This window comes from Mastomys coucha, unplaced genomic scaffold (genome assembly GCF_008632895.1).
Source record: "Mastomys coucha isolate ucsf_1 unplaced genomic scaffold, UCSF_Mcou_1 pScaffold13, whole genome shotgun sequence".
NCBI classification, from domain to species: Eukaryota; Metazoa; Chordata; class Mammalia; order Rodentia; family Muridae; genus Mastomys; species Mastomys coucha.
Genome location: NW_022196895.1, coordinates 49022154 through 49034885, shown reverse-complemented (window position 1 = coordinate 49034885; position 12732 = coordinate 49022154). Strand labels below are relative to the sequence as shown.

General features: G+C 46.5%; 1 protein-coding gene across 2 annotated transcripts in view; it reads right to left on the bottom strand.

The window, feature by feature from the left end:
- Snx24 (sorting nexin 24) overlaps positions 1-11850 on the bottom strand; it is a 160717-nt gene extending 148867 nt beyond the window's left edge. The window contains exon 1 of one of the 2 annotated variants that reach the window (XM_031365689.1): positions 11666-11850. In XM_031365689.1, coding sequence (XP_031221549.1) covers positions 11666-11725 — 60 coding nt within the window. In that variant the 5' untranslated portion in view covers positions 11726-11850. Of the gene's footprint in view, positions 1-8765; positions 9079-11665 lie in introns of those variants that run through there. The other variant, XM_031365690.1, reaches the window with a different exon arrangement.
- Positions 11851-12732: the final 882 nt, after the last annotated feature.

Below are 12732 nucleotides of genomic sequence, written 5' to 3'. Positions count from 1 at the left end.
ATTTTTCATGAGGGCATTTTATTTCCATTTGCCTGGTTTATGTGTGAGGCAGACATTATTTCCAGTTTGAGTGGCTAGTAAAGAAGTAACCGCTTCTCTTTCAATGGAATGCTTTGATTCTCTGATACTCATGAAATATGAGTATCATAAAACCCTAAGAGCTGTAGGAACAGCTCAGGGGTGGAGCCAGTGGGAGCCTCTCAGGGGCGGAGCCTGTGGGAGCAGATCAGGGGTGGAGCCAGTGGGAGCTTCTCAGGGGCGGAGCCTGTGGGAGCAGATCAGGGGCGGAGCCAGTGGGAGCAGATCAGGGGCGGAGCACTTGAGTAGCAAGCCCTCTGCTTAATCTAGCACTCCAACAATCTCTTCGTTACATGCTTTTGTTTTTTAAGCCAGGTATGGTGGCTCATGCCCATAATGCTGGCACTCAGGGAGCTGAGACAGAAGGGCAGGCCAGCCTGGTCCAGAGAGTGAGTCAAAGCCTGGCAGAGCTACATTGTACATTGTCTCAAAAATCAAACTCTGGTGGTCACACCTTTAATCCCAGCACTATGAGGCAGAGGCAGGTGTAGCTCTGTGAATTCAAGGCCAATCTGGTGATCTACAAGTATGTAATGACTCCCTACTTGAAGAAAAAAAAATCCTGCCCGGCAGTGGTGGCACGTACCTATAATCCCAGCACTTGGGAGGTAGATTTCTGAGTTCAAGGCCAGCCTGGTCTACAGAGTGAGTTCCGGGACAGCCAGGGCTATACAGAGAAACCCTGCCTCAAAAAAAAAAAAAAAAAATCCTTTTCTTAATAAATTCCAACTTCATAAAAAACATAAAATTCACAGAAAATAAAATGAAAATGGCTCTTGAGTATATAAAGATGTTCAACATCACAACTTAAGAAATTATTAACATTAAAAACTGCATTAAGCCAGACGGTGGTGATGCATGCTTTTAATCCCAGCACTTGGGAGGCAGAGGCAGGTGGATTTCTGAGTTCAAGGCCAGCCTGGTCTACAGAGTGAGTTCCAGGACAGCCAGAGCCACACAGAGAAACCCTGTCTCGAAAAACCAAAATAAATAAATAAATTAATTAAATAAAAACTGCATTAAAAGATGACTACACATCTTACCGGATTGACATAAAAGAGGTTTGGGGGGTGGGGAGGTCTCATGTAGCCCAGGCTGGCATCAAGCTCACTGTGCAGCTGAGATGACCTTAGATTTCTGATTCTCCTGACACCACCTTCCAGGTGCTGGGACTACAGAAACGTCACCATGTCCAGTTTCACCTATCAGATTGGTAAAAATCCAAGAGCAACAGAAGCAATACGTTGGCTGGCAAGCTGGCAACGAAGCAGCATTCGGAAACTGCTACAAAACTGCAAACCCAGCACAACCTCTGCTGCACTCCAATGTCCACAAAGATGCACACACTTCTACTTTTGGCCCAGTAACCTACTGTTTGGAATCTACAAGTGCACTAACAAGAATTTTGAAAGGCTCGTGCATAGCACACACCTGGTGACCCCGTACCTGCAAGGCAGAAAAAGAGGAGCAGGAAGGAGGCTTAGGCCAACCCAGGCTACGTGAGAGCCTGTTTCTAAACAGAATTCAACAGAATGGAATAGAACGCCTTTCACAAGCCTGTTGATGGCAGTCTGTCAACAGAAAACAATATAACTATGGCAAAGGCGAGGGCATTCTTGTACACAATACTTGTAAGTATCTCTTACAAGGAGCTCTGGTTATGTGAGAAATAGACAAGTCTGGGGGCAACAAAATGACTGGTTAGGTAAAGGCGCTTGCTTTGTAAGCCTGGCGACCTGAGTTCCATCTCTGGAACCCACTTAAAGGTGGAGGGAGAGAAGTGATACACATGCCATAGTGTGCATACTTTACGGACCCCTGCCGGGCACATGCACACAATAACTTTTAAAGGCAAAGTAGAAAGACTGTCCTGTCATTTACTACTCTTTACCTAAGAAAGGGAGTGGGGACACAACTATATATGTGTTAGTATTTGTCCTGCATAGAAGGAATAAATTGCTATTTTCCCATTCTACTTTTTTGTTTGTTTATTTGTTTTTGTTTTTCGAGACAGGGTTTCTCTGTATAGCTCTGACTGTCCTGGAACTCAATCTGTAGAACAGGCTGGCCTCATACTCAGAAATCTACCTGCCTCAGCCTCCCAAGTGCTGGGATTAAAGGCGTGCACCAGCACCGCCCTGCCAAATTTAGCTCCAAGGGATCTGCTACCCCTGGTCTCAAAGGGCATTGCACTCACACGCACACACCCTCTCCGCACATACACATAATTCAAAATAATAAAAATAAAATACATGTCAGGGACAAGAAAAACGCTCATCTGTCTGTCTGATGGACTATGGAAGTAGGGCCACACACACCCAGCAATCGCTAGGATAGAGCTTCGGAAACATTTTAATTTAGGATACAAGTCAAAACTGAAAGGCTCTGAGAGAATGGAGAAGATAAAAGAGACTGAAGGAGGTAATGGGAGAATCTGTAAGACAAGGGCGACTGAGAAACCCGAGGTCTTCCGAAAAGCCCTCGCAGAGCTGAGAGCAGAGCCGCTTCTTCCCCATCCTACTTTTATGAGTCCATATATTTGCAGTTAAATCTTTCTATTCTCCAGCCCTTCCCCCAATAAAACCTAGAGTTTCCTACTCTCTGTGGAGGGGTGATGATAAGCTTCATGTGTGATTTCCTTACTTTTAAATGGGAATGAATGACAGAGGAAGGAAACGGAGTGAGGACAGAAGCAGAAGGCAGTGCCTGAGACTGACAGCATTGCAGAGTGACTTCACACAAGGGGGGAGGGGGTGGAATTAATGGGCTTTCTGTTTCTTCTGCTTTGGTTTTTAATTTTTCATTTTTTGAAACAGCTCCAGGGGATTCAGCACTTTCTTCTCTATGGCCACCTACACACACAGGGACACAGACACGTGGACACACACACATAAAATAGAAAATAAATCTAAAAATAAAAGGTTTTATTGTTCCCCGTCCTCTATGTGCGTGTGTGTGTGTGTGTGTGTGTGTGTATGTGTGTGTGTGTGTATGTGTACTATATGACACAGGTGCAGACCTCTGCAAGAGTGATCCATGTTCTTAACTGCTGAGCTGTCTCTCAAGCCCAGCTTACACAGCCCAAGATCATGTCTATGGGCCTCCTGTGTGAAGACAATCCCTTACATCCACACACCGACCTGAAAAAGGCAAGTGTTCAACTGGGACTTTTTTTTAGAGTGACTCTAGGCTGTGTAAAACTTACAGTTAATGATAACTAGGTCAGACACTACAGAAAGTTAGACCATGCCATGGTGGTTCCCAGTTCTAACGCCATGGGGGTCCGAGCACTCGCCACCAGCTGCATAGCCTGACTTCTAGTACTCTGAAGCCTTGAGAGACTCAGTCAGTGTTTGTCTCGACCAGTAATAGGAAACACAGGCTCCCATGCCCTAAAAGTGCTTGCTAAATCCTGCAGCGTCTACAGAATTAGCTTATCTTACTTGACCGAGAGTCTCTAAATTCCAAACATGTGATATCATTTCGTGTAAGAATACTGCATTTCAGGGTTGGCAAGATGGCTCAGCAGTTTGCCTGATCCTGCAGAGGACCTGTATGGTGGCTCCTAACTGCCTGGAACTGCAGTTCCGGGGCATCTGACATCCTTAGGCACTGGGCATGTGCCTGATGTACATACATAGATGCATGCAAATACTTACATAAACATGAAACTCAATCCTTTTGTGTAAATTGTGTGATTTGTTTTGCTGTTGTTTGTGCGGTATTAAGACCTGATGCTAGGGCCTCATGTGTTCTAAAATTTGGATTATTTATTTAGTTGTTCGTTTTGCTGTGCTAGGGATCCGTCCAGAGGCCAGCATTTTACCACTGAGCTACACCAACAGCTGTATCTTGAGAATGCAGCAATCATTCTAAGTTTGTTTATCTTCAAGAAGAACTTTTAAACTGGATTTTTGTCTTCAAGGGTAGGGATCACAGCTCACACGCGCCTGAGATCATCACTCCATAAATATTTAACGTGCGCTTCTGCTACACCCGGAGTGAATGAGGCGCTATGCCAGCACGGATAACAAGGGCCTTGTTCATCTTATGTGCATGGGATGGATGACCGACAGACCTCTGAGGACACTGTGGTCTCACTGTGCACTTCTTCCACGGCATGCCTAAGGGCTCGGTGACAGGAACAGACTGGCCCTTCTCTCTACTCCAGAAACTCCCACTTTTCATCCCAACTAGCTAAGGTAGCCTTGCCCAGTACTGCTTCAGGTAACCCTGGCTTCTACCTGTCACATACAGGATTCCCTTATCCCAGATGAAAGGCCATTTATTTGCTCAGGGCTTCTGAGGCAAATGTCCCCTTCCCATAAGGGTGTATGCCCTCTTCCTCTGGATGCTGTATACAAAGTCAACAATCCTTGTCACTATTTTGTCACCAAGTGAGAAGGCCAGTCTCCCAGAAGTCAACCTCAGCCTCATCCTTGACTTTTGTATGAAATGAGATAAGAAGGTAAAAACCACAGTTAATTTAAAGGTAAATTTTCTGAAGACAAGGTTTCAATCATGTAGCCCAGGACGGCCTCAAACTCTCTAGGTGGCTGAGCATGACCTTGAACTCATGACCCTGTTGCCTCTATCTCCTGACTCCTTGGCACCAGGAGCCCTACCACATTACTAATGTAGTGCTAGGGGTTGGACCCAGGGCTTGTGTATGCTACACAAACACTCTGCAGAGTTACATCCCTACCTCTGCGTTGCTTTCCTTTCTACAGCCTAGGTCCTTCTCTCTCTGTCTCACATTAAACCACAAACCCGCAGGGAAAGAACCCAGCATGTCCACTCTACTCAGGTCATTTCCTTCACCATTTCAGGAGACCAATCTCAGGTCCTTGTGTGCTTCATGTGTTCAGGATGCACATAATTCCAAACGTGAAGAAAAAGCTGTTATGTATACCACCACAGTGAGCGCTGGTCAGTTACCCAGGCTAAGCCTTCCCCTCACAGTCGTAAATAGTGAGAGAGTGAGATCCCCGCAGTTGAAAATCCTTTTAGACCCCAGGACGGTGGTGGCACCCACCTCAAATCCTGGCACTCAGGAGGCAGAGGCAAGTGGATCTCTGAATTTGAGGCCAACCTGTTGTTATATAGGGCAAGTTCTAAGATGGTCAGGGCTACATAGAGAAACCCTGTCTTGAAGAAAAACAAAAAGAAAGAAAGGAAAGAAAGAAGGAAAGGGAGAAAAGAAAAGAAAAATGAAGAGAAGAAAAGAAAAATCCTGACGACCACAACCCCAAAAGTTTCACTGTCAACATTAAAATTCTGAAAGCAGAAAGTCCTAATCCACAGTTCCCACTGGAGCAAATGTTCTGGAAGAAGTTCTAGAGTACTGATTCTCAGCCTTCCCAATGATGCAGCCCTTTAGAAAGTTCCTCATGCTATGGTGACCCTCCATTCGTAACATTATTTTCATTGCTACTTTGTAACTGTAATTTTGCTACTGTTAGGAATTGTAAGGTAAATACTTGTTTTCTGATGATCTTAGGTGACCCTTTTGAAAGGGTTGTTTGACCCCCAAAAGGGTCAAGCAAGACCCACAGACTGAGAAACACAGTTCCAGCTAGAAAGTAAGATTCTGAGAGAGCAGTCGTGTCCTTTCAGTCCTGTGTGACACACTCCATGATGTCAGAGGAAGGAAATACTTAGGCACCTGGAGGGACAATATGTTGACAATTGTCTCAGAGGTTTCTAGGCTCTTAGTGAAAAATGAAAGGCATCTGAAATACAAACTGTCTCACCACAGCTCTGCAGTAGTGACCCTCTCTAGCTTCTGTTGTTGGTTTGTTTGGTTTGGTTTTTCTCAGACTGGGTTTTTCTATGTAGCCCAGGCCGGTCTGGCACTCAAAGTGAACCATCCTGTTCCTGCCTCCCGAGTCCTGTGATTACAAATCTGCTGTCTCCAACAGGGCCAATCCTGGTTACTGATCAACTCTGCCAGATGAGTAAGGTTGTCGGATGTTTCAGATAACTGGTTAAAAAGACGTGCATTGCTGGTTGGATTGGCTCATGCTGCAATCAATCCCAGAACTTGGGAGGCTGAGAGAGTAAGACTAGCATGAGGTCCAGGTCCAGGCTGAGTCTGATGCCAACCTGGGTGGGCTACAAGTGTGAAAGCCTGTCACAGAAAAAAAAAACAACAAAACAAAACAAAAAACAAAAACAAAACAAGGCTGGCACATGTCTCAGCAGGTAACATTGTAACAGGTACTTACTGCTAAGCTCACCAACCTGAGTCGGATCTCCAAGAAGCATATATATAGGTAAGAGTGGACTCTGACTTCCACATCATATCAATAGCAAAAACAAAACAAAACAAAACAAGACAAAAATAAAAAACAAAAAAACCTAGGTCAATGCTTTTATTTTTACATCCATGATAGGGGAACGGACAATATACCAAATTTCATGTTGCTACCTATCCAGTGATTCTTCTTTGACCCTTCTTACCATCCGTATATTTTTAAATCGAAAATGCTCACCTAAGCTGGCACTTAAAACCTGCCAATCCTCAGGCCCCACCTCCCCCAGATTGATCTCTCTGCCTCCAAAGGCAACCTAGTAGCCTCTGACCAAGCATCCCCAGCCTTTCTCTTCCAGTATTATACAGCAGGGCCATAGGGAGACAATCAGGGAGGCCTCATAAAAGGAATATAAACTAAGGACCAGGGAGTGCTTTGTCCCTTCCCCGAGAAGGCACACAGACACCATCTACCAGCCAGGACCAACGCATCCCAAGACACTGACTCTGCCAGCTCCTCCTCCTTGAACTTTTCAGTTTCAAAAACTTATAGAAAACGAATTTCTGTTATTTATAAACCAGCCAGTCTACCGGAATTGTAGCAGCCCAAAGGAACTGATAGAGCACTTCTAAATGCAAAGCTAATCATGTTACTTCCTTCCCTAAACAGCTCCAGCTCTGGAACTCAAAGTTCACCAGCTCTTTACAGCTATCAGCCTGTGGCTTACACTGCACTCAACCACAATCCCTGCTACTGACTTGAAATTCCGGTCTCACCAACCCCACCTACTCCTCTGGGCTGTTCATGCCTCAGGTCCCTGTAGCTCTAGCAGATCTGCGTGCTCCTAGCTCATCTGGCGTTTAAAAGCTGACTCATAAGTAACAGCCCTGTACCTGGACACACACACTTTCAAACCCCAAGGTGTTCAACAGCCAGCTAAGTACAGTCGTGAAGGCTCGGAGGGAAGGGAAGCAGGGGAAACCAGGCCTCTGGGAAATAACATTTGAGTTTATCTGTTACAAAAGTCTGCTTCTCTGGAGATCCCAGTGACTGGGAGGTCTTTTTTTTTTCCCCCAGTTTATTTAGCTGGTATATCTTGGAGTCTGAAATATTGTTTCTCTCAGATTTTTTGTCATGTATTTCCTCTTCTTAAAATTCACATGCTAGCAAAATGCTAATCAGATTTCTAAGTCAGCATTCCGAAAGCACCATCCCCCACCACAAGAACAGCAGAAGTGGCCCACACAGGGCTCTACCACACAGCCTGGAACTCAACACTTCCTTCCCAGCTCCAAGCCCAACTCCAGTCCTGAAGCCCACTTGGCAGGCACGGCGCCTTCCAGTCTTTCATTCCCTCTCAAGAGAAGGCAAGCCCAAAGTAAATGTCTGCTTACTTATTTTTTGAGACAGGATCTCAAATAGCCAGGCTGATTTCCAAACTTATACTGTATAGCCAAGGCTGGCCTTGAACTTCAGGTCTTCCTGCATCCACCCCCAGTGCTGAGATTACAGGTGTGTACCACCAGTCCCACGTTTCCTAAGAATCTACTCCAATGCTTGACCTCTGGGAGTGGGGAACTCTCAACCAAGAGAAAGAGAAGGTGCCACTAGGTTTATCTCCTTACCAGAGGAATTGCTAGAATTTGTGATAATGTTTCTTTCTTTCATTTTTTTTCCTTTTTATTAAAAATATAATCACTATGGATCAAAGGTAGCTTTTTTTAAAGATTTGTTTTTATTTATTTTATGTGTATGAATACACTGTAGCTGTACAGATGACCATGAGCCATCATGTGTGTAGCTGCTGGGAATTGAACTCAGGACCTCTGCCAGCCCCGCCCGCTCCAACCCCGATCGCCAGCCCCGATCATTTCTGCGTAATTCACTGTAGCTGTCTTCAGACACAACAGAAGAGGGCGTCAGATCTCATTACAGGTGGTTGTGAGCCACCATGTGGTTGCTGGGATCCGAACTCAGGACCTTCGGAAGAGCAGCAGTCAGTGTTCTTACCCGCTGAGCCATCTCACCAGCCCTCAAAGGTAGTTTTTTACATTAAAGTGTACACAGTTTTACCACCTTCCTATTTGAGAAACTGTATCTGATTTTTTTTTTTTAATCAGATTTTAAACTGTTCTTTCTTTCAGCTGAAACACCACTCCCAGCTCTATTCCCAGAACAGAGGCACACAGAGCAGCGGGCACTTAGTTAATGATTGTTGAGTGAATCACAGCTGTGCAAATACAATAGCAGTCTCTGCGAGAGAACAAAGTATCAGTGGCTTCATAAACTTTCAGAGAGAAAGAAAAAAACACCTAAGCAGATAACCTTATCCTTTTGTCTGGCAATCTACCTAACTGAGCTACATTTTTTAAAAAGCAAGCTTTTAAAGAGTGCTCAAACCATCACAGTAAGAGAAAATTTCAAACTGCTTACGTTTATCCCCAAAAGGACTCTCCAGAATCAGTTTGCCCGGCAACTTGGTGTCTGGCAAATGTAGGTCATATACATTTTCACAGCATTAGCTAAAGATTCTCTGAGAACACCCCCTCCCACTCCAAAAAAAATGCTTATCTCTAGAGGCATGGGCCTATCAACAGCAGTGCTATGCATCTTGGTTTTTTTCTTAAAGTCCTAAAGCCCGGGACTAGAGCCTTCAGCATGCCAGGCAGGTGCTCTACGTACAAGCTAGGATCTAAAGCTCTCTATGCCACATCTATATTATGATGCTAAGATTGTTTAGAACTTTATGGCTGTGGATAGTTAATGGAATGTTGCAGATTCAGAGCTAATGTTATCTTGGATTATGTTTCCTGACTAGCTAGTTATCAGACATGTGTGTCTGATCTAGCATCCTTTTAACACATAGAGACAGCAACCTTCAACCAACCCCAAAGCTGAGAACACCATCAGACAGCACTGAAGATCTACAGCACAGATTTTCCTCATGGCTGTTAAATGACAGACCAAATGTATTTGGAAAATGCCCCAGTTTATGACTATCTTCTGTCCCATGACTGTAAAAGCTCCTGTAATCGCTTTGGGGCAACGTGAAGCCATAGATACCCAGGGCATGGTCACTCAGGTCTGACACAGAACAGACTCTCTCTTGTTCCCTTTGGAATGAGAGCTGTGTTCTGATGAGACAGATCTATATCTCTAGACCATTTGTGGTTTCTACTTAACCTCTCTATCACCGAAGTAGTAAGAATTGCATGCCATGTTCTTTTAATATAACACACAATCATAATCACTAAGTGATATATACGTTGGGGAAGAGAATCGGGTTCTCAAAGTCAAGAAATTCAAACCAGATATGGTTGTATACTCCTGTAAACCCAGTACCAAAAAGGCTGAGGTCAGAGGATTGCTTTGACTTTGAGGCCAGCCTAGGTTACACGGGAGACAAAGAAACAAACGACAAACAGGGCCAGCGGGGTAGCTCAGAAGAAGAAGGTGTTTGCAACTAAGTCTGAAGAGTTGAATTTCAGGAATCAACTTTCTGGAAAGGGAGAATTGATTCCAAGAAGTATCCTCTGACTTCCACATGTAAACTGAGGCACATGGGTGCACACCACCTAAGCACACCCATGCACACACTTACACAAAAAACGCATGTAATGTAATCTTTAACGAACACTAAGTAAGGAAGAGCATACACCTGCAGTCATGGGCCAGGAAGCCGGATTGCCATCTCTCACTTGTGCTGGTAATGACCCCTCCTCTTGGGCTGCCTGAACAAAAAACCTTTCTATCTTTAAACCTCCAAAAAAAAAAAATGCCTCTCAAATGCAAGGTGCTGCTGATTCTCACAGGAGACATCATGGGATTTCTGGAAGAATAAAATACCGCCAAAGTTTCTGCTCCTTGGCATGGGCTCCAGTTAGTTCCAAGGTGGTAAGTGACGGGGAGGGATTTAGAAAAGAAAGGAATTCTGCAGAGTGCAGCTTCCTCCCACCAGTTCCTGACCGTGGAGTGCACTTTCGCCACTTTGAGGGGTCACGTAGGCATCTTCTTTTCAGAGAGAGATTTAGTTTCCACTTTGAAAAAGAATTTAAGGGTTTAACCAGACTATCACAAGACACAACATAGTTTAGAGGAAGGAAGAAGGGTTACCACACTGCCAAACAGACATGGGTGCATGTGTGAGGAAGCCAGCATCCCCCGGCTGCTCTGCTCCTATCCCTCCAAACTTAAACACCCCCACAGATCCTAACGAGAACACTGTGTAGCACACCTCTTCTTAACTCTTATACTCGAAACAGCAAGACACACCTTCCATCTTTAAAGATGGACTACTCTAGCCCAGAGGTGGAGATGGTGTTGCATGCCTCTAGTCCCAGCACTCCAGCACTTGGGAGGCAGAGGAAGGAAGGTGCAGATGGATCTCTGAGTTCAAAGCCAGCCTGGTCTACAGAGTGAATTCCTGGACATCCAGGGCTACATGGAGAAACCCTGGGGGGAGCGGGGGAAAGAGAAAGAGAGACAGACAGACTAACTCTAACAGCAGAAAGGTCTTGTTCAACATCTCATCTGGAGCAAGCGCAGAGCTCCATCACAAGTACCATTTGGTATTTCACAAGTAACTCTGGCCAATGCAATGACAGAAAAGAAACACAGCTGCTAGTCAAGAGAAGAAATTAAGTTTGTCTGTCTGGGGCATGATCTTTCTATTCTATTTCTGAACAACTGCAAATAAACTCTTGCAAGTTCCAGCCAATCTGAAGCATTTCTCTGGGTTGCAACGGCTATCTAGATGGAGCAGCTTAAATTTACTTGGAATGCAATCAACTCTTCACTCATTTAACATGTTCCTATAAGGGTCCAGAGCCGGTCTCTGCAATTGCTTCTACTCTGAGCAAGCTACCTGTCTCGAATTTCTGGGCGACTCTGAGTACAGGACTTATTCCCAGGTAAAGCACCTGATTTTGCCATTTCATGCCATTGCAGAACTAAAAAAGACACAAACTCAAAATAAAAAAAAATATCTAAAAACCAATCTATGTGTTATTCTGGCTAATGAGCAGTCACAAAAATCTTGATTTTTTTTCTTTTTTCTTTCTTCCTTTATTTTTATATATTCTTGGTAACACGCTCCCCATCTGAACGAACCTTACAGAACTTGCAAGCCATCAAGAACCTGCACACAGTCCGCACGCAGAGGGCAGCCGGCCCGGCTCCCGAAGCTCCCGAGGCCGCGGGCCGCGGAGGGGGAAGGGATGGAGCCCAGAGGGGGCGCGCGCTGGGGAGGGGCACCCGTCTCCATGACGACCTCGCGAGCGGCGGAGGTGGGGGGGAGGGTGCTGCAACCGGGGGACCCGCGGGGACCGGCCTACCGTGTAGCCGCGCTCCAGATCGCTGTCCTCGTGGCGAAAGGACGGGATGTAGACCTCCATGGCCGCGGCGGGGCCGCGCCACTCACCGCTCCGCCGCACCGCGTAGGCCGCCCCGCCTCCCGCTCCCCTCCCGGCGCGCGCGCGGCCCGGGGTGCGCGGCCCGGACCTGGGTCGGCGGCGCGGGGAAGGCGGGCGCGGGCGATGTGGGGCTCGGCGGGGCCGAGGTGTGGGGCCTGCAGGGCGGTGCGGATCAGCTGGGCCCGGAGAGGCGGGGCTTGCGGACCGGAGTCTGCCTCGGCGGGTGTGCGCGGCCACGCGGGGCGCCACCCGGGTCGCTCCAGCCCTGCGGGCTCCGGGGGTCTGCGGGGCGCCACCCGAGACTGGGAGGCGGCGGAGGAGGGGAAACGACGGCGTTTCGAGATGCTGCCCAGCTTGCTTGGGTTTTCGTTCTGACGGGCGAACCCTGCCAACTTTTCACCGGGGCTCTGGGGCTGAGCCCGGTTCAGTTAAGCCTTCCCAGCTTGGGAATGGAAGCGCACAGCCTCAATGGGGCTGGTGCGCGCTCTAGTTCCAAGGCATTGACTGCCTCTCGGAGACTGACTGTAAGAGGATAGGATGGGAGAGGTGATTGCTTACAAACCCTCGTGGTGACCAGAGGTGTCATCCCCTGTGGCGGGAGCTTAACGGCCTCAGTAGTTCAGGAAACTTGGTTATTGTAACTCAAGGAAACCGAGTTTCTTCCTTCGGTTAGAGCAGAATTTGGAAGTAACTTGTGGGACCTTAAGATGTGATATGGTGGGTTGTCAAGAACAAAACTGAGCAGCCAGAGGCTTTCTGGGCACAGTAAGCAAACAGTCGCACTCAATTCACTTTGTTCTTGTGGGCAGAGGGTGTTGCAGTTTATATACCCTATAGAAGATGAACCCTAAATCATAGAGAAAGTGGCCTGGCGTCTTGCTTTTAAAATTGCCTGCTGTGAACTTTAAAAAGCCCTTTTCCATTTCCATCACCTCTTCTGAAGAGGCATCCTCCTGGCCCAGCCAACTATAGCCTCAGGATGTGAACTC